The sequence below is a fragment of the Colossoma macropomum genome, unplaced genomic scaffold (assembly GCF_904425465.1).
Source record: "Colossoma macropomum unplaced genomic scaffold, Colossoma_macropomum, whole genome shotgun sequence".
NCBI classification, from domain to species: Eukaryota; Metazoa; Chordata; class Actinopteri; order Characiformes; family Serrasalmidae; genus Colossoma; species Colossoma macropomum.
Window position 1 is genome coordinate 12232400 of NW_023494801.1, and position 22614 is coordinate 12255013.

The 22614-nt window shown below is 39.3% G+C and overlaps 1 protein-coding gene across 3 annotated transcripts; it reads right to left on the minus strand.

Annotated features, from left to right (window-relative positions):
- Positions 1–4557: 4557 nt before the first annotated feature.
- Positions 4558–22458, minus strand: zgc:66474 (uncharacterized protein LOC327500 homolog). 3 transcript variants are annotated; one of them, XM_036589625.1, is made up of 11 exons: positions 22164–22458; positions 19909–20387; positions 19293–19679; positions 14988–15212; positions 14448–14666; positions 13642–14178; positions 13272–13493; positions 12937–13167; positions 9252–10613; positions 7213–9069; positions 4558–5677 (listed from the first exon to the last, which is right to left on the minus strand). In XM_036589625.1, exons 1-11 carry the CDS (start codon positions 22351–22353, stop codon positions 5555–5557), a joined length of 5832 nt encoding a protein of 1943 aa, XP_036445518.1. In that variant the 5' UTR covers positions 22354–22458; the 3' UTR covers positions 4558–5554. The 3 variants fall into 3 exon arrangements, with proteins under 3 accessions (XP_036445518.1, XP_036445519.1, XP_036445520.1); XM_036589626.1 differs by lacking the exons at positions 4558–5677; positions 7213–9069; positions 9252–10613 and having other exon boundaries at positions 10996–13167; XM_036589627.1 differs by lacking the exons at positions 4558–5677; positions 7213–9069; positions 9252–10613; ... (3 more) ...; positions 14448–14666; positions 14988–15212 and adding exons at positions 15307–18221; positions 18504–18584.
- Between the last annotated feature and the right edge of the window lie 156 nt (positions 22459–22614).

A 22614-nucleotide genomic window follows, 5' to 3' on the forward strand; every position in this document is an offset into this window, starting at 1 on the left:
GCAGCTAACTGCTAATACTACCACCTCCTGAACTGTGTTCAAGCTCCAGCTGAAGAGGGACTTTGCAACAGCACTCAGCACCAGCGCCTATAATATTAATGTAAACCACAACTATAATTAAAATGCAGCTGTATTATTTATACCCACATGTACATTACTGAGCAAAAGTTAGAGACCACCCTCCACTTGATTTCCAGTCAATTAAAATTCCAACTACATCTCATTTATTTTTCAGTATCAGGAACGAAGCAGAAAACAACAAGAAAGTAGAGTATCTTTTTTTCCAGCATGTAATGTGCCCACATATTACCTTTATTATAGTTACTGTTCTTTTCAGGAGACTTACTTTCAGCTTTTCAAAGAAATCTTCAGGGGGAGTTTTGCACAGCTCCAAAGTTCAGTCTTAGAAGTTGGTCACATTTTCTACTTCTGATGATACACGTAATCCCAAACATCCAATGATGTTGAGGTCTGGACTGGTTGGTCAGTTCATTGTTCTAAGAACACCAACAGCTTCTTTATATGAATTGCAAATTTTCTTCCTTTTTTATAGTAAGGGCTTCTTGACAGCTACACATCCTTTCAGACCCACAGTGTTGTCTTATCACAGTGGAAGGATGGACAGAAACACCTGTGGATTTTTTCAGATCTTTAGTTACTCTCTTCAAAATACTGGTTTAAGCAAGTTAAGAAATCAGAACAAAAAAATCCCAAAAAAACCTACAAACAGAACAAACCAGGATTTTTTCTGAACTGATTAAAAAGAACAATTGAACTAAGAGACTGCTGCAAACGTTTTTTAACACTGTTCATTGTTGGGGCAACAGTTCAGAAACATGTCAGTTAACCATTCCCAGTGGAACATCCTCAAGTTTCTAAAACAGAAGAAGCCAGAAGCCATCTTACATCATGACACTGAACACACATTTCTGTATATATGGGTAAATACAAAAGCAGCTAGGCCAGTAATAAAGCAGTGATTTGACTTCTCTATAGGGTTCACCTCTCAATATGTAATCCAAGCCCAACAGTTCTACATTCTTTGTAGAACAACAGTTGCATTATGATAGTGTTGAATGGACAACTATCTTACTACCTGCATAACCAATACCCAAACAGGAATACCTCACTTGGTGAAGATGGAGATACTGTCCTGTTCTTACGGTTTCCATGAGGTTTACCCTCTTTGGATTGCTCAGGCACATTTTATAGTGCCTATATACTGTTCTCCTTTCAAAAAATCCTGAAGATGACACATGGTTTATATTCTTTGAACCTTGCACTTTTAGATACATTGTTTAGTTTGATGCACCCCGACTGCTTTTTCTATGCTTCAAAGATATAGGTAAAGTTTTCTCTGTTTCTCAAGAGACTACTAGAACTAGCTACTAGAACTCAAGGCCTGCATCTTATCAGGTTGATTACTATGAATGTGTTTGAGATACTGTGCTATACTGCTTTGTTGTGCCCCATAATAAACACAATAGCATTAGCCCTATTTGAACTAGTGATACCTGAGGAGGTCCAGTTATGTAATCTGTGTGTGTTTGGCTGATTCATATGGAATAAAAGGATCTATTTCATTTCCCCAGGTAGCCCAGATCAAAACATTATTGTGTAGACTTTCACATTAGTAATATGTGATAGGCACCACAGGTCTGAACAATGGTGCTTGTTTTAGTATTGGGTCAAACTGAACTACATTTTAGCAGTTAGCTGTGTCTTCAGGTCATAAAAAAGAAAAACTGAGGTGCTGCTTTATATTACCTGATTTTGTTATTACATTACTGTGATATCAGCTCAAAGAGGACTACTATTACTGAGTGAGCTCTGTGTTCTGCAAATTTTAGAAGGAAATTCTCCAGATTCTCTACAATTATTGTTTAGCACACTTGTAAAAACTATAAATAATAATAATAATAATAAGATTAATAATAATAATAATAAGAAGAAGAAGAAGAAGAAGAATGATGATGATCACACCAACATAAGTGCAGCAAGAATATAGAAGTATATACAAGAAACATAAACCATTAAAAACAACAATTAAAAATAAGAGAAATCAGAGAAATGATAATAAGCAATGGCAACATCAATAAAAAATAATAAAATGCTTTACAAATATAAAAACAGCATTAAAGATACTTTTTAATTACAATACATTTAAAACTAGATGCTTCAAAATAAATAAATAAATAAATTTGATTAAAATCCCAGATCTTCTTGCCATTTATTCAAACTGCAGTGCATCTTCAGGTAAAACTAAGCAAAGAAATCTTTTTTCACCCCAGGCAGTTCTGAGCATATGGAGGCATTTTTAAAGGGGAGAGAAACAGTGTTCTTTTACCTCTGGATTTTGAGGTGGCGTTTTCTTCTGTGGGAATGGAGGGCTCCAGAGAAGCCGCAGTGCTCTCAGAAAATGTCTATAGAAAGACAGGATTCACAAAAAAGAAAAATCCACAGGGGCATTTTTTTCAGCTGAGTTGAGAGAGTGCTTTCACATTACATTCTCAATGAGAACTGTAGTGACATCTTTACAACACCTGTTCAGAGAGCTCACTCTGTGCTGGCTTCTCTCCACTGTCAGATCGTGTCTTGCGTTTTTTAGCTAGATCCTGGTGAAAGCTTGCCTGTGTTTCTCCTGGAGATGAAGTGACACAGGCTTCAAATATGCTTAATGTATATTTCAAATGAAATATATCTAGGAAAAATTCACATGTAAAACACTGTACAGAACCACTCTATAAGGCCATCGCCTGAACATTTAGGCTGCACCAGAGTGTGGGATTTGCAGATACTGTATCTTTTTCATTTGGTTCATCTGGTTTCACAAATAAATAATACACCAAATAATACACATGGGTGCTGTTCAAGTGGTCAGGGATTAACATGGAGATATAATTGCTCTTTTACCCTCACATTTGTCTCCTTTACTCCCAAAAGATTATCTATTTAAGCACGGTATAAAAATCCAGATGTCTTCTTCAAATACATTCTTGATAAAATGTATAATCCTACCCACTGCTACCTAAAAATGAAGACTTTTAAAGTCAAAGTGTACCACAGAGTTTTTAACAGACAACCCCATTTTCAAAAAAGTTTGAACAAAATCTAAAAAAAACAGAATGCAATGACAAGCTTTCAACACTTAATATGTTGTTACTGTACTATTTTCAATAAAGGGTTTAAACGATTTCCACATTATTCTTTTTTAGGTACATTTTGCACAGTGTCCCAATTTTTTTAGCTCTGGCTGGATGTTCATGCTTGCAGCTTTGTGCATAATTAGCAACAGACTTTGTGCTAAATAACCCATGACAGTAAACGTAATGCACAACAGGGCTGTAAACTGCCAACAGGGCTGTAAACTGCACTTTACTAGTATTTCTTTACAACTGACTAATTTAAATGCGTGCCAGTTTTAATTTAACCAATCAAGTCACTGATGCCTGGCCCAAATTAGCAAAAATATTCATTGGTGAACCACAGTTCATTGGCTTGGTCTGCAACCAAGTTCAGGTGGAGAGTTTGCAACTGTCAAAATAGACTGAACTAAAGAAAAAGTCTGATTGGTCCGCTTGAAGAAAGGTGTGAAAGCGGCCTAAATTCATTCTAACTTGTACTCACCATGGTGGGTCACTCTGTGGTTTCGAAAACGATATTTCTGAATGAAGCCCAAATTACACTGGCTGCACCAGTAAGGCCTTTCACCTACAAAAGATCAAAGCCTGGCTCTAAGTATAAATGGACAATATCATCTGCTTGTAGTTGTGGAAATATTAGAACAGGCTCATTTGAGAAAGGAAGCTTGCTTGTGTGCATGCGTTTATGACTGCTGACCTGTGTGAGTGTACACATGTCTGCGTAGGTGGTAAGGGCTGCAGAAGGTGGCGCTGCAGTGCTGACAGGTGTGCACTTTTGTGCTCTGCAACACACTTTCCTCTTCATAACGGTCATCATCCATTTTCACTGGCTTTATAAGGGAACAAATACAAATTACAGGAAAACGCAAAGGCAGCCCCCATCTGTATATAGAAAGCCCACATCAAATGGTTATCAGCATAAAACTGGCAATTGTTCTACACTGTGTGCACTCAAGCGCCAAAACTGTTTAAACATTGGCCCCATTTTTGGTCGATCCAGAGCTTATATTTCGGCAATGCCATGGCCAGGAGTCAAGAGAGCATAGTTGGCCTTGGTCTTTTTGAGGGTAGGACGGCCCTACCCCTCCCCCATCAATCAGTGTGATACTAACTGAGTATCTGTTTGCTGACATCACAGAATTGGCAGTTAGCATTCTCCTCCAAACACATTCGGCTGTCCAGTGATGCTGTTTTAACAGCAGTTTGAAAAGATGTAGCTGCTGCATGTCTCAGTGGAAGCACATGCTAGCCTTCACCACCGCAGCATTATATGATTACTGCATTAGGCAATGTTTAAAAAAGCAATAGTTTAAAATCAGGTTCATGCTGTTCACCAAGATAACAAACACACACAGAGAAAGCTTATTTAGGTATTTGAATATTTATTTCTGTACAATACATGAACAAAAATAAATGCCTCCTCTTCCTTACGGAGCTGAATATATAATTTCTTCAAAACAGCAATACCTTGAAAGAAACAGCTTAATGCATTTTATAACAACTTAACGTCACTCCCATCTCTTTTGCTCTTCTTTCCTACCTGTACAAAATTCCAAATATGACTGGATTCCAATGGTTAATCATTTCTTATTAAGAAATAAACTAGAAATATTTTACCTGAGTTTGAACATATGAGCCCCTTCTCTTATCTACAGTGTATCCTGTCTCACTGCTTGGCTTAGTCTTGGTCATTTTGTCTTCACTATTGCTATATTCAGAGTGACTGTTGCCTGGGGAGCTGCAGGGTGTTCCACAGGCCATGTGGTCACTTCCTATTTCACTACTGACAAGACTGTTGTCTGGAGTGAAATCTTCAGCTCTTAAACCCAAGTGGTCAGTGGGAGACCCTGCAGATCTAAATCAACCAAACAAGAGACCTTACGAATTCTGGATCATAATTTTCTTGTTTGGTGCTACATGAATTCTCTAAATTAGAAGAACTAAGCACAATCAGAGCAGACTGCAGCTTAGCATTTAGTTGTTCTTCACTTTAATGAGGTATCTGGCAAGAAAGGACTTACGGATTCTGAACTGAGAACGACTGTTTCTTTACAGAACAGATACTGCGAAACATGGAACTTGGTGATTTGATGACAGTAACTGGAAACAACTCAAAGCAGTTATCCGTAGCTCTGGCTGGATGTTCATGCTTGCAGCTTTGTGCATAATTAGCAACAGACTTTGTGCTAAATAACCCATGACAGTAAACGTAATGCACAAAGTCCTTATTTGAGACATCAAGAAGTTTCCTTTCCTCCAGAAAAGATCCAGCAGGTGTTTCATTTCTTTTGAGTTCTTGTCATAGCTAAGGGCCTTTGCCACCTTTGGCTCTTCTCAGTGTACTGATTGGAGATGCTTTGTGATTTAGAGGCAAGGCTTCCAACAATACAAGCAGAAATAAGGTTTGTGATTTATTTAGCTTTTCCTTCTCTGTTCTCCAAAACTGTGGAATTCAGGTTGGATGTTTGTAATCCAGACTCCAGGTTAGAGGTTTGAACAATACTTGTTGATGCACTCGCTTCTGCTGATGACTGCTACAGGAAAACATACATTAAACAGCAAGTATAAGCATTGAGTTTTTGCTGCGGAAAGGAAAAAAACCTTCATTCCGCAATATGCATTTGTTAATTTAAGAATAAAGGGGAAAAAAACAGTGTGCAGCACCACTGGTTAAACACATTTAGTCATCCCTTTTATGATCTGTACTACAAACCAACCGCAGGTTTGAATCAGCTACAACATAGCAGGTCAGAGAATGAATATCTGAACAATATAGCTAATAACTAAGATAATTTAGAAATGAGCCATTCTGGTAGATCCATTTGGCCACTCAACGCTCAAGTGTATTGCCAGATTATTATTATAAAATTACAGTCAATAGGCTACAGTATGCGACATGAAGTCAAAATATATATTGCTGTTGTTGGAAGAAAATCTTGTATCTCCAAAATAGTAACTTTACAGGAAAAGGAAAAAATCTAATTAATTATAAGTCAGCAGGTATTTTCAAATTATGTTAAAAAATGAAAAGCGACAAAAATGGACATACAAGGTTTTCTTCCGACAGCAGTGATATATTCCTTCAACACCGTAAGACAAGTGTTGCAGTGTTAAGGTGCTCTTCACACTACAAAAAATGTTGTAGAGCACCTTATACTTAACCCTCATGTTATGTTAAGATGTTCTCATTGATTTGGGTCCCAGAGATCCCAAAGTTGTACCTGTAACGTGTGGTGTTCTCCTCCAAGCACATTAAGCTGTCTAGTGACACTGTGTTAACAGAAGTTCGGAAACATGCAGTCTCCCTTCTCTAGGAAAGCAGGTGTGTCCATGTGAAAAAGATTTAATGTGAGGTTAATTCTAATTTATCGCATTTGTCTCATTTGCCTTTGTTATTCCCATATAAGTGTAAAAAATACACTTTCAGAATGTACTTATTAATGTCAGGAATTAAACATTACTTTCATTGTGTGAACACAGGGTTCACAAAAACCTTAACATAAAAATCATGTGAAAGCAAGATGAACGTAAAAATAGGGTGAAAGCAGATTAACTACTGACATGAAGTGAGAGCAACAGTGGATGCCATTTGCATATGTTTATATGCACAGTGGTGTACAGATTTTTTTTTTGGGAACATCAGTTTAGAGTCTTCAACACCAATCAGAAAACCAACCCATGTGAAAGACCATTAAATTTAACCATGTTTTATAGTTGGGGTTCCCAAGATCCCAAAACAGATGTGTAAAATCTTCTGTATTGCAACATATTACCAAGACCAAATCATGCGTATGAGCAATCCTCACAAAATGAGGAAAAGCCCTTTTGCATCAAGCCAATTACTCCATGTTAAGAAGCCTACAGGAGGCCAAACATAACATGGGAGTTTATTACTCAGTTTCTGTTCTTTTTGCTATTAGCTCTAACACACTTGTCATATTCTGTTAAGCAGTTAAGCAGGCCATCTCAAAACCCAGGACCAAAATCAATACGTGGAGTACATCAAGCCCTTTTAATCCAGGTCATAGCCTGTAGGCAAGAGAAAAAATTAACACAGGGGAGCATGTACCTGTGAGGGATCGCTCTGTCGGCTTCTCTTTGTCTTTGCTTCTTTGAACTCACGACTCTGGCTGTCCAGTTTCCTCTTTACTACTGCAGTGCAATCTGAATCAAGAACTTTAAAAACACTGTCAGGTCCAGAATCTTCAATATTGCCCATGTTCTCTTTGATGTGACCTTCAGAATCGAACGTTTCCATTGCTGCTCTGAATGCCATGTCTGTGTCTGGATCAGGAGGTCGCTGTGTTTTAGTGGAAATACAATCCAGAACAGAAGGACAACCTGATTCTAACTTCGGGGCTCCACGTTTGCCGCTGTCAAAAATGAGACTGCAAGGGTTTTCTGTTTCAGCATCAGTTTTCTTTACATCACCAATTAAAGGGTCTGGAACTAGAGAATCTGTTGATTCTGAATCAGCGTCACCCTTGTCTGAGTCAATGACAGTCTGCTCCAATTCTGCATTAGAGCCAAAGGTTTGCGGCAGGTCACCAAAGTCTGTTATTGGGGTGGTAATCCTTTGTGATTTTAGGCCAGCAGTTTGGTGTGAATTGCAGTCTACATGTCCCACCGATTCTGAAGGGAGAATACCTTCTCCAATACAGTCTAAATTTTGCAAAGAGTCAACATCTTGAATAGTGTTTTTCTGTATGCCACAGCAGCCAGAGCCTTGAAGAGAAGAACTAAAAAAAGAGGTTCCAAATGGCTTTTGAACATCACTAAAACTGGCATCAGATAGAGGAGGATTTGAGAATCCAAAAGTGGACTGTTGTTCTATATGTGGTCCTCTTGTGCTAACTGGGGGGCATATTAATTTTTGAGTAAGGGCTTCATGTGGGCAAGACTGCAGAATGAGAGAACCTGAGCCCTCAGAATCAATATTTTGTTCTGGAACACCAGTGGATGATTCTGGATCATTCTTTAATTCTAGACAAGAAGTGTTTTCTGGAGCCCTATGACAAGAGTGTAAAACTAGAGGAACTGATGGCTCCACATCTGGATTCTTTGTTATACTGTTGTCAATTAATGGAACACGGGCCGTCTCTGTTGTGCTATGGCATGCGTCTAAAATGGGCTGGCTTGAAGATTCTGAATCAAGTGACATCATTTCTGTGAAAATGGTTGGGACCGCCAACACTGGATCAGAGGTTGGGTTTAGCTCAGTACTGCCACTTTCTGGAACAACTGAGGCTGAAGAAAGGGATTTCTGAATAGTGTTAGGATCAACATCTGGTAAGGGAGCATTCAGTGACTCTGGAAGGGTCCGTTGTGCTGTTGTGACTGGGTTCTGGATGGGATACTCAGACTCTGGATCAAGTGTTTTCTGTTCTATATTAGGCCTTGTCTTTGGAGTATGTACACTGCTGGTAGCTTCAGTAAAAGCCAACTCCTCTTTTCTTTCCGGTTCTTTCTGCTCACACACCAAAGCATGTTTCCAAAATTGATTCCTTTGATAAGATCCCTGACAAAACAGACAATGAACAAGGTCTTTATCCATCACTGTGCGCATGTTTTCACATTCTGAGCTTTTTCTCCTGTAAAGACGGCTCAATAATTTCTTCCTCTCCTCTTGGGTTTTGCTAAAATGCAAAGCTTCAATCACCTCAGGTTCCTCTGAGTGATCATACTGGAGATGCAGTTCTATTGTTCTACAAGCTTTACTGCAAAATCGGCAGTAAACAGTTTTCTTTTCCTTTTTCAATTCTTTGCTCTTGGTCAATGTTTTCAAGCCCCTTTTGGAGCGTCGGCTTTTCATATCTGGTTGACGGCCAGATGACTTAGCTGTTCTTGCTTTCCTCACTGTTGCACAGTCGCTCTTTCCTAAGATTTCAGAGTTGTCTGTTGAATCGTCTCTATGCACATCTGAGGTCTTCAGAACCAGGAATGTTTAAAAGAATACAAACAGAATGTACACATCAGTATTGCTTCTAATACAGCATATATCAGGCTATATACTATAATTGGCTATACCTCTTTTATATGACCACATGCTGAACAATGAAAGCTTATTTAAAACATTGCCAATTTTTCTCTTTTGATAGAGTTGCATACCTGGACATGCACAGCTTCTTGTTTAATCTTTGTTTCATTGTTCTTGACCATATTCGTGAATGTCCTGAAGGTGGATGACGTCCTGCCGATACATGCCGAAGTAGAGTGCACCCGCATGTGCTGTGATAGGGATGGCCTACCAGCAAACATTAAACCACAAACCATACATGCAGACGAGCTCTTCCGGCCCTTAGAGCTCTCCTTTGTTTGTGGGACGGAGACGACCACCTTCTCATCTCTCTTAGTGAGTGGACCATCACAGGCACACTGTTCTTTTGTCTTATCTGCTATAGACTCTACATCTAATGCAGCACCTATAACTTTTTGTGAGTATCTGGGGAGGGAATTGTCAACTGTTCCTGTGTCCGCCAACCTTTTAGGTGCAGTTTGATCTATGGTTTGCGAATAACTATATAAAGATCTATTGACCTGTTCTACGTTGGTGGGAAATTGGGCTGGCTGATTGGTCATGGCATCTTTCACACCCAACTGTGCAGTCTGCACTTTACTTTCTGTTGAGGGTTTCTTTTCATCTAGGTTGCTGGATACATTTGACCAGTTATCGTCGTCATCATAATCACTGTTGACATCTGAGAGATTCAAACAAACTGACGCTTGGCAGCCTACTTGCTGCATGGTGGCAGAACTGGACTCTTGTTCACTTCTGATGGTCATCTGCTTGGCATCAAGCAAACAACCAGGGCTTTCTACCTGACTATCTTTTTGCCAAAATTCAGACATTCTGCCTTTAGAGGGCTCTGTGTTTAAATGGTCCCCTATGCTGACAAAGATCTTTTCAGAGTAGGAGGTATTTTCAAAAGACTTAGAATCTGGACCTAAGGTAGCACAAACAACACCTGGATCATCTGTCACTGACTTAAGAGCATAGCTTACTCCAGACAACACATTCTGGCTCTCATATGCATTTTCAACTAAAGTTTGAGGAAGACTACGCTTCGCTTGGTAATCTACAGTGCTTACTGTAGCAACGTCAGAGATTAGGTGCAGTTCCTTGTCACCAGTCTCAGCATTGACTGATCTAAAATCAACTTCTCCAGGTGGAGCCCAGGGCTTGGATTTAGATGTAATTGGTTCTAGAACAATTCTAGGCTGCAGATTGAAGTGGCTTTTGGCATTGCTAACTAATTCTGATTCAGTTCTTGGATGTTTCATGCTGTGGCTGGAAGCAGCACCAGCTGAATGCAGAGGTAGTACTAGGCTGCCAGTGCAAACTGAATGAGGTTGGGCAGTTTCCATAGGCTCTGTGGTACTTGTATGATCTTGGGACACTGCAGAAGTCTGATTCCTAGTCAGTGCGAATCCTCCATCCTTCTCCCTTTCATCACTGCTTTCTATTGCAGGCTGCAGGGGGGAAAGTTGGCAATTAGTAATTCTTAACAAGAGAAGTCTAAACACTATTTAAGAAAAAGACTAATGAGGTAACCCACAATAATTACTCTTTTTGTTGGTTTAAGGAAAAAAGTGGAACAAATGGAGATGTCAAGGCACTCAACTTGCAGGCAGAAACAGCCCTTTATTTGGAAGGCATAACTGCAAATAATCTATACCTGTTTATGTGTGATGGTAATGGCCAGTATGAGAACAGTCAAATGAAACAAACTGAAACAAATTCTAACAGGACAGGTGCTTCAAACTTCTGCTCTTGGTACCTTACTGTTCTACCTGGAAGCACACTGTCTTGCATTAATCAGTGCTATGATCCATACTGATATAATGCATTTAATGGATTCAAGGCAGTACTTGTTAGCTTTGCTTACCCATGCTCAATGCTAGATAGCAAATAACAATGCTTTTTTAACATGCAAAGACAGATCTTTATTTTTGAACACACGTTTTGGCTTCCACATGACTGAAATAAGAAATCTTTTGGACACATGAGGCTGTAACTTTTACATGAGTAGTCTATGTCAAACAAAAAAAAAAACAAACAAAAAAAAAAGGTGTCCAGTAGTGCAGTGTTTCCCAATCCTGGTCCTGGATGCCCACTGCTCTGCACATTTTAATGTTTTTCCCATTCCCAGCACATCTAATGGAAATAATCAGCTCATTAAGAAGCCCTTGCTGAGTTTAAATGAGTGTGTTAAAGTCCGTGTAAAGCAGTAATAAATGTGTTCTGAGTTTGTCACACCACCAAGTTTCATTATCGTGAAAAAAAAAACCCAAAAAATAAAACAGTATTCTCTGTTCTGAAACACTGGGGGTGTGTACACTGAAGGCGCTGAAACCACACCCAATTGACTGAAAGATGGAGCTTCTCTCAAGTATGACATACCACTACGACCTGAAAAATGGATGCTCCATCTAGCAGTTTTGGACTTGTACAGCTATACATGTTTGAACCACAACCAGAATCCAATTCGGAGCCCGAGGACACTGAACTACCCTAGAATCAACTTCACTCCTCTCAGTCTGCAACAGAATGGTCATTTTTTCTACCATTTATACAAGGTGTAGCTAGTGTAAGATAATAGAGTAGCAGCAGCCTGTAGCTTGTTAGCCCTATTCTGTAAGCGGCCGTTCCGGCTAACGTATCGCCTGAAGACACAATGTGCTTACCACACATGGTCTTCGAGTCGGGCAGGCTTGGCTACTCAAAGTACTGAGTAGCTGAGAGTTCCACTAGCCTAGCTGAAGTAAGTGACGGAGGGCTAGTGAGCCATAACAGGAGCCACGGCTCGCAGTGTAAAATGCAGCCGCTGAGCACTGACCTAGCTCAAACAGCCTGAAAGGCTAGAGTAGGCCGGCTAGCTGACAGCACCTTTAGATTAGCTGAAGTTAGTGAGGCTAGCATTGTAGCAGAGGAGGGGCAAGCTGTTCTGCAAATTCTGCCACCCAGGGAAGATGCATTTGTGGGATAAAGGCATAGCTAGTTGCAAACTGTAGGGATAAAGGCATAGCTAGTTGCAAACTGTAGGCTGCAACAGGTGTAGCAACTCATGATCAAGAGTGAGAACCACTGACGCTAATGCACTCTAGTTTTTATTATGTAATAGGGTGAGGGGAGGGGTCATGCCAAGTATGGCCCCAGTGCAACATCAAGTCACGATTTCAGCCACACTCAAAAAAAACTCCTGAACACAAAAACAATGAAAAACAGTTTAACGGTCTAACTCCACAGTTCAGTGCTACAAATTTCACAGTCTTTTCACACGTTTTCAGCAATTATTTTCCAACACATATTATGTGTTCTTATTGTGTTACTATCACATATTATCTCTGAATTTCCTTTACACGGACTTTAAAGCTTGGAAAGCACTAAAATGCACAGGGCAGTGGACCCTGCACATTTAGCACATGAACCTTGGTGATGCTTAAGTACATATGCTGGCACTACTGGTGTATTACTGAGAGTCCTGTTAGAATTCTGCATTTGCTGTTAAAGAACTACGTCATAAGTTTTAAAACTGAAAAATAAAATTCATTCAAATGGTCAATCCCAGACTGACTTGTCTGGTGACGGCAAGAGGTCACTGAGGTGCTTTTCCTAACATTTTAAAGTAATAATTGAAGAAACAGTTCAGGATGTTTCATAACCAGTGTTCAAATCCTAGTGTCGGTGGACAATGTCAACAATTTATTTACAAAAACAAGTTATTCCTCAAAGGTGTCAGTCTGACATGCAGTCTTTTGTAGTCATCATGTGTTTCATCATAAATTCTCCTACCTCCTGGCTGTAGGTATCTGGGACTCTGGGCCTTGTCAGGTCACCATAAAATTGTTCTTTACGTTGTCGGTAGGAGTATGGTTTCTCGCCTGAGTGGATCTGCATGTGCACCATCAGCCGCATTCCTCGTCGAAAGACTTTATCACAAAAGGGACATGGATACGAAACTTTACCTCCGTCCTCTTCTTTCTGAACTATAGAATCTTCAGTGGATGAACCCTCTTGCGGCATCTGAAATTGGGGGAGAATATTAGGTCTGGTAACACTGACAATTTGCAAATAAAAAAGACTAGCAATTAATACAACTTCCAACAAAACCTGGCAATAGCAAATACCTGTCCATCATCACTCTTTTGGGCCTCATCATTTACTTTCTTCTGCAAAGTCAGCATTGCTTCCCTGTGGCCAAGCATGTGCATGTTAAGCCAGTTCCTCCTAGCGTATACTTTGCCACAGTGTTTGCAGAAATAACGAGCAGAAGTTTTTTTAGCAGATTCCTTGTTTTTGGATTCAGGTGCCTGTATATCAGATGACTTGTCGCCATTTTCCTTTGATAGCTTAAGAGTAGTGAAAACAGGTACATAAATATTAGTTAAAAAGAGTTTATCATTTAACACTGCATGTGTTAATAAATACAATTTAATTCCATATTAACTTTTAATTAATTCAGATTCTATTGTCCTAGAGATAAACAGGGAAACATACCATTACAGTTGTATCCAAGTTCCTAGTTTGCTCTTTGTCATCAAAACTGTGCGGCATCTCTAGAAGTGTCTTTTTCCTCTTTCGTTTCTTTTCCACAATGTTCTCCATAATTTCTTCCACAAGACTCTGTTCCTCTGCTTTCCTTTCCTTTTGTCTAAGTTCTTTGAGCATCTGTCTTTTTTGCTTCTCTTCCATCCTCTCTCTTTTGTGAATCTTCTTATGGGTTTTCAGACACCCAAGAAGCAAATAAACTTTGCCACACTCACGGCAAGAGAATGTTTTCTTTGATCTTGGAATGTCTCTTGCTTCTCCAGTAGACTCGTCAGGGATTCTTCTTGATTCCTCTATGATTTCGCTGGATTTATCCATGATTCTTTCAGACTCATTATTGCTTGTTTTAGATTCTGAGTTTCTTTTTGATTCTAAAGTGACTTTTTGGGGCTCAGTAATTGTTGTTGGTTGGTCAGAGACTATTTCTGACTTTCTTTTTAACTCTTTGGTCACATTTTTCTCATCAACAGCATCTTCTTTTGACAGCTGAAAGAATTGAATGAAATGATAAAAATACATTAAAAAAATTACAATCCAATCTTACCGACTTCCTATTATCTGACTTGAAATGAGTACACACTGGAATTAATGAACTACTCTAATATATAAATGTGTGATATTCAATGAACCTTGTCAAATCAACATAATTAATCTGTTATTACAAAGTTGTGTGTTTGCAAAACCAAAGATACAGCTAATGTCCTGGTGACTCCACCATACGCAGCACTGAGAGGTGTAAATAAAAGGTAACCAACCTGAGACAGGGTACGCCGAGCCCTCTTCTGAGAGACAGGCAAGATGCTTTGTAGATGAATTTCACTTTTTGATGGCGTCTTAAGGGTATGACTCCGAATATGTGGCCCCAACCACCCTTCACGAGTGAATACTTTGTCACAGTGTGGGCAGGCAAAGATTTTCTTTAATATATGAGCTCTGCTGTTTTCAGCAACTGTCTCCTGTGTGTCCTTTGTCACCTACATGAAGCAAAAAATATCAAAAATTAAGCTGATGAAAATAATTCTGTATACAAATAAGAATGTTTGATTTGCTAAGATAACATACTATTCACACTGCATCAGAAGATAAAGGAATAACCAGATAAATATACTGTTTGTGTTGTTCAGCTTAACAAACAACATGCACCTGTACTTTGTTCACAGAATAGAAGCCTCTGTGAAATTCCCATATCATGAATTTGAAAAAGAAGATCTAAAGCTGAGTATTATTTCTGCTCTACAGTAAAGCTCTAGCCTAGATACTGGATATTAAAACGGTCATTTAAGTACTGTAGGTACCTCAGTTGAGTGTTGTTCTGCATCTTTGTTGTTCTGCATCTGTTTACTTGGAAGCCGCTTCTGCTCTTTGCGGGCTAAGGAGCGTTCCCGTTCATGTGACTTCAAATGGAAAGTCAGCCAACAGGAACGAGCAAATATCTTCTTGCACTCAGGGCACTGAAACAGGGAATGGCCTCCTGCTTTGGCCCTTTCAACCTCCATTTCATTGTTTCTCATTATTGGTTTCTGAAAGAAGTTTAAAAAGGTAACAGAACAATCAAAACACCAAACTGGGAAAAACACAACTTATTAAAGTTAAGACTGTTTGTGTTCCATTTCTTATATTCTGACATTTTTAATATTCTGATTAATTATATTCTGACTTGTAGAAAGGTTAGATTTTGACACTGCTTATTTGAATTAAGCCATGATTATGCTAGCTCACCTTAAGGTCATATTGTTTATTACTGTATTTTATAATATACTTAGATCATAGAAATAATACTTCATACTGAATGAGTTCAGGAGAGCTTTTAATATTTTAGGTAGAGATGGCACGATGCCCTTTTTCCTTTTCCAATACAGATATCAGTATTGTATCAATATATATATATATATATATATAAAAAAAACTATTGTGAGAGTGGTGGGATGCAGTTGTTTGAGAGAAGTGGAGGTTGGTTTTGAGACCTGAATTCTATTACATATGACATATTTTACATGTATGTGTGGACATGACAAACAGACATTATAAATAACCAAGACTACACTATCTACATTTTTTACCCCATCTGTTGTCATTTGTGGGTCTCAGTGGGATGTTGATATTTATTGCCTTGGTCATCAACTGCACCATCCTAAACTCTATTATTCTCACCCCAGCACCCTGTCTGGGTCTTGGGCCTCAGGTCCAGCTCTTTCAGCTCTCTCTTACAGCTCATGGCAGCCCCCTCTCTGACTAACTTTCCTCTTTCTGCAACTGTAATTTCATAAATCAAATTAATATAAACGTAAGTGTTGGGATTACTATTTATGCATGTACTTCTATATCAGGACATTTATTCCGCTCACTCTCTCACATACACACACAATCTAAGCAGCTTATCCACCTAGGTCGCGGGGGTGCTGAAGCCTATCCCAGTAGTCACTGGGCAGAAGGCAAGAAACACCTTGGACAAGTTGCCAGCCCATAGGGCAGACACACAGACACATATTCACACACATTTAATCGAACCTAAGGGCAATTTAGCATCTCCAATTCTACTCAGCTTCTTTTCTTGTGCAATTCTGAGTTAAGTCATAGTGTTTTATGTGCTACAGATACCACAGGCTACGTGTGCTTCAGTCTCATCATTCTCAAATCAACTCTTACTGGTCTAGTCCAATAATGATGTCAAATCCATAAAAAGTGTAAGGTATTCTTTCTAACCAACAGAAAAAAGAAAAAAAAAAAACTTAAGAGCTACTCAGGACAACTTCAACTTGATTACTGTACAGTGAGTAATGTTATGGCTCTTGTAGTTAACTGGAAACTGCTTTTTCATACAGAAAGAAGTTAGATACCAAAGTCAGAGCACTTAACATTCATGAAGTCATGCTTTACTTGCTCCATCTAGCTATTCTCCCTCTTCTCCTTGTTGGTTAGCTGCTCTGCTCTCCCCTCAACTTTTCTGATTTACAGCCAAACTGGAAACGAGACGCGCTGTTTGTTTTCTAAGAACGGACTAGCAAATAATAATGTGAATAAATACTAAAATAAGCCTAAATAAACTCAGACAAAATTTATCTTTGCACAGAATTAATTTTTGTGATCGCTGTATTAACCCAGAGTGCCAGAGTGCCATCTCTAATTTTGGGCGATAAATATAGTCTCTTTTTTTTAATCATATATTAAAACCAGGTATCTACCATGTTGTACCCATACAACAAGGCAGGGGATCCTGATTGTCTGCATTTGTTAAATTATGGTCAGTTTCTCTAAATGTAACATATTAAAACTTTTGTGCAGCCCACAAAGAGAAAAATAATCTTTATTCATGTAAAGTTCATCACTGAAAGAACAACATAGGTTTTAAATAGGTTTAATAAGCAAGCCATAAAATGAAAAACTTTTGGCAACATAGGCTTCGTTCACATTACCAGGCTTACGTTGCACAAAATAAGATGTTTTGCCCAAACGTGATACAGATCTGATGTTTTCAGAGCTGTGTGGACATACAAATCTGATCTTTCCGAATCAAATTTGAACAACTTTCATATGTCCTAGAACGGATACATATCCAATTTGTGGCCATATGACCTTAAAGGAGGAATGATCAAATTGGAATTCATGTTTTTCCTTTTCCACTGCATGCACCGTCATTCAGTGTTAATGTGGCAGATGTGCCTAACAATGCAAAAGTAAAGCATCTAATGCTTTTTCACCTACATCTTGCTGAAAACTGTTAGTGTGGATATGATAAATAGACATGTTAGTTAGTTTGTTGCTCATGACGAACACAAATGACATTATTAATTAGGATGTGCCCATGTGGGTTTTAGGACACAGGTTTGTTCACATTAATGACAGTTTTAAGTCACTTATGTAAATGAATGTGAGCTAAGCAAAAAATTGGAATTGAGCAATAAGGCTCGTAATATGAACGTGGCCATTGACTGAAAACAAACAGCTGTAACATTTGGCAGTAACCATGGTTCAATATGGTCTTAGGTAGAGTGTTACAGCTTTTTATATAATGAATTTTTGCCAAAATAATGAAATAAGATCACAGACTTAGGTGTGGACATTATGACGACATTTATCATTATCATGATGAGTTGCGTCACAATACTTTTCTGAGCATATTGTGGATAATGTCTAAAAACTGAATATTTCACTACAAACAGAGCATAATTAGGACTGTTTAATTAAATTGGGTTCAGTGCACTGTGTGGAAAGTTGAATACAAATCATTTGTACTCATATTTTTGATACCATTTTTTAAACGTGGCACCACTGGTTCTTTTCCTAACTGTTCCAACGTATCCGGTGTCAAAAACAATAAATCACGATGATATATTTTTTATCATATCACCCATCCCAACATAAACTATTCTGATACTAATTAAAACATGAAATCAAAGCTGAAATCAATCCGTTGTAAATAGCATTGCATACAAAATAATGGTTTTGTGTACACAACTCTGCATTCAGGGCAGAATTTGACGTTGCCTTTTCATTCTCGCCACCGTTCACCACTCATCTGAATGGATAATCTGAAGGAGGGGGAGAAAAACAACTCTAAATTAATCAAATCAAGTATTTTGAGAAGACAATATTTCCAACCATGCTAAAAAATTACAATTTTGCTATTTTATAGCAATGAAATTAGAGATGTAAAATATCTTATGGACACTGAATTGTTTGGTCTGCATAATATGTAATACAAGTAGCATTATTTAAAACATTTACCACAATTTAAAATGTTCAGCTGAGATTCAGCATCTTATATTTGGCAAATTAAATCCTAAAAAAATGAAAAACATTTAGAGTCTTACCATTCCACAGATCTCTGGGTGATTCTGCAGCAAATGTGTCTTCAGATACACAAAGCTCTGCGTAGTGTAACTGCTTTCCTCCTGCATTTCACATCGTTTTCCAGAAATATTACATACTGAGATGCTGGATATTTTTCTCTTTATTTCACACAGGTTTCTCCCCAGTGTACGTTTTTTTTAAACAATGCTATTATGATATTATTGGAGGAGAGCCAACAGCTACCAACCTGGGCTAATATGCTCCCTTTATGACATGTGATGGCAGTCACCACATCTGTTCCAGCTGCTGACCCAAAATTGTTGTAGGACAACAAAGCACACCTGGAGGAGAGCACTGACTGCCTAAATACGTATAAGTGATCGCTTTGAACCAATGGTGAGTGAGGAACTAAGCAACCCTTTCCAAGGACAGTATGGCCAATTTTGCTCTTGGGACACCCGACCACAGGCAGCTGCAGGATCAGTGAAAACCAGCAACAGGACGCAATGCTTGAAGCTAATTTTTATGTACAGATTTTAATGTTGTTCCTGGTTAACCCTTAAAAACATTTAATCTTTACTATGAAACTATTATCAAACTACTACAAATTACTTGGCAATTACTTTGAAACTTACGTCACTTACATTGTTATGAAAGAGAAAAATTTAAAGTGCACTCACATACTGGCCTTTGCAGTTTAAGGAGTTAAATGACCACCAAATACATATGTGTAAGCCATGTTACTACAACAGTAATGCAGAACCAATTAAAGATGCTTCCAGATATAAATCATACTCAGTGTGTTGTACCTTAGGATGCTTTCGAGGTCTCTTGTCTGTCTTGTCAGTGTCTTCCTGCTCTTTTTGTTCTTCTTGGCTGGGAAACGGCTTCCTATGGGTCTTCATATGCGTTGCCAGCCTTGATACAGACTTGAAGACTTTTTTACACTTCAGACACTGAGGAATTTTGGATCTGCGTGGTCCCTGCCTGCCTCTGTGACCCACAGGCTTGGCTCTACTGCTTTCTGGATACTTGCTGTTGCTAGTGTCCCTGCTGGCTTCATCTGATTTCTCGCCTGTCTCTGCTTCTGGGGCACTGGGGGCAGTAGTTCTTGGAGCACTGATGCTGGCTGATCCTGTACTCTTCTCTGTCTGCTCTGAAGTGTCCGACAGATCTTCCACAATCTCTTTTGATGGCTAGATGTGACAGGAAACAATTAATGCATTTAACATGTTTAAAAATAACAAATGTATAAAAATGTATGGACAAGCATTTGCTAAACTCTAACCTTGGCAAGGCCTGCCAGTGCAAAGGTAAACTAATAAAACTACAAAAGGAGATGCATGAACATGTTTATAATTATTGGACATCAGCTTTAAATAACTTGACGCACAATCCGATGACATGAAAAGTTTTAAAACCTACATATAATTTGGTAAGGCCACGCAGTTTCTTCTTCCGTTTCTTGTCACCGTAGAAGCACGCTTTGCGCCTGCGGTACATGTACGGCCTTTCAGCAGAGTGGATGCGCATGTGGAACATCAGCCTCTGCTCCCTCCCGAAGACTTTACCACAGTCTGGGCAGGCAAATGACATCTTCTGACTCCTGCCCCTTCCCCTCCACTGCCTTGCCGCCATGGTAGGGTCAAAGTCCAGCGGAGCCATATAGCTGTGGGACGAATCCCACACCGTGCCATCAGGAAGGACAGCATTGGCGGGCTGACTGGTTGCAGGATTGACTGTTTCCAAATCAGCAGTACACACTGATGCTGTGAGATTGGGGTCAGGTGTAAATGACTGGCAATCAGAGGCATCAACAGGCTCGGCTTTGATCGCCAGCCCTTCGAATACTGGTCCGTCTGCCAGGCTAACAGGCTGCTCAGGGACATAGGGGTCAACTTCATCTAGAATAGAAAAAGCAGTGGTTGGGTTGAACCTAGAAATGTTAAAATATGCAAAAGGCATCAACGTGCCAGTTCAGAGATAAACCAGCAGAAGGATTTCTACCTAGTCCAATGGATGAGTCTAGATTTTTAATAGTCTAATTGTCACAAAAGTTTTTAAAAAATTAAAGAGTACATTAAGTTTTTCCACATGCAACTGGGCTTGTCTAGGACATTGTACAGTTCAAAGAAGGCACATAAATTCTATTAAAACAGGCTAAAGGCTCCAGCGCACTGGATAAGAAGTTTATTTTGTCATGTGATAATGACGAAGTTTGGGATTTTGAGTGCTTATTTGTACCTAAAACTTGTTATATGTTGTGATATTCTCTCTTGCCCAATTGCCAGGTGTGTGTGCCCTTCACAACCAGACAAGACATTCTGACTTATCATTTCTGCCAATATCAAAACCTGTTAGGATTTTATAAGTCGTGTATCATTCTCCTAGCTTTAAAGGAGTTGATTAGCCAAAAAAATAAATTGCACAATTTTACCTTAACCCACAATGTACCCAAAACTAGACAAGACATCTGGTGTCCGGAGCTCAATTCTTTGGGTTTGCACTGGAGCTAGTATAGCTACTAAGTAATGGCGGCTTACAAACACCAGTTAGCATCATGTAAACTGTTCACACTTTCTTCAGATTCAACTGAGCAGTTAGAGGACCTCAAATGTTCTTATATGGTTTCTGTAAATCTGTGTGATTTTTATTTTTTTCTGCCAAAACATGAATTTAAGACTAAAATCAAAGATGGCCAGTTGGAACTTTTGTTCCACTACTAAATCCTCTTCGTATAAAAACCAAACAAATAAACTGCTTGGTAGATACAGTTATCCTAAAGCTGAAGAGTTTAATCCCAGTTATACAACGGAGGGACAGCGATGGCCATTCAGGACCAACTGTCCTAAAGCTCACTGGCTAAACACATGGAGAAACTACTGCCTGTGGACCATAGAGGGAGCAGGACTACAGAGATACAAAAGAGATCGCTTTTGGAGCGAAAAGCAGCTCTGCAGCATGCAGTGGAGAGAGAAGCTAAAGTTGGCTTCTCACTGGATTTTTCCGTTCCACCTTAAATGATTCAGCAGTACTATTACTTGTCTACACAGACTTACATTAATACTATTTATGTACCATTCACGCCGGAACGAAAAAGTCGAATAAGAAGTTAACTTAAGCCTGGTGGTCACTGGAGACTCTTCAAGATGTTCAGGACAATCCCGTTACTTTAAACGAGACTCGGCTCACTCCGCACGGCGTCATTCTTAGACTAAAGCTTGCTAGATTTTGCAAAACGTAAACTGTTCCAACAAAAAGCACAGGTTCGACCAATAAATAAAAAATAAGACACTTATGCAGAACTAATCGACAACAGACAAGCCTGCTAGCCATGTCGCTAACTAACAGGATAACACAGGTAACCTAAAAAACAAAACATGCATTCAGTGACGAAGCTGAAGTCAGTTTCTTATTCGACAGCTTCTTGTTCGGTTTTTCTATTCCACTTTAAATGGTGCAGCAGTTACATTTTGGTGCCTGAAGTTCAGAATGTAACTGCTGCAATATTTAAGGTGGAACGGGAAAGCCAACTTCAGCGCTCTAGCCTCATTCAGCGTAAGGTACCAGAGGAATGTAAACAGACTCGACACTGCGGTGTTATGAAGTCAATGACTTTATCAGTGTTCCCTCCCACAGTTTTAGCCGCAGGCCGAACCCCCAGGCAGGACGAGCGTTACCTGGCCAGTCGGTGGGAATTTCGCCCTCCATCCATCTCAGCCTCCGTCTCAGAATCTCATTTTCTTTCCGCGCCCGAATCGTCTCCGCTTCGTACTCCAGCACCGTGCCGCCCACCATCTCCATTATCTGCTCCACCGCCGCCATCAGCCGCTCGTTCAGCGCCCGGTGCAGAAGCTGTAGTTTGGTCATTTTCCACGTTTTGTTTCTCCAGATTTTATTCTATTTTTCAAAGTATCTAAACATGCAGCAAAGAGAGCGGATAACTCGCTGTCTCCTTGTTAACGCTGTTCTTCTTCCTCCAAATGTGCGAATTCAACTAGCTAGATTTACTGCCACCTACAGGCTGGAGCACAGCTCACAGTGACACGAACCGTTGTCTCTATACAACGACTTAAAGGGGAATTCCACCGATTTTTCCAAATTTTTGCGACGTAAATAAAATCATTCAGA

Bases quoted from the DNA above. Each gene is read 5' to 3' on its own strand.
- zgc:66474 (XM_036589625.1), bottom strand. From the start codon at position 22,353: ATGACCAAACTACAGCTTCTGCACCGGGCGCTGAACGAGCGGCTGATG. The intron at 13,494-13,641 runs GTATGTTTCCCT...ACTACTCTTAAG, and splicing joins ACTTGGATACAACTGTAATG to CTATCAAAGGAAAATGGCGA. The intron at 5,678-7,212 runs GTACATGCTCCC...GTTTTCCTGTAG, and splicing joins GACAGAGCGATCCCTCACAG to CAGTCATCAGCAGAAGCGAG.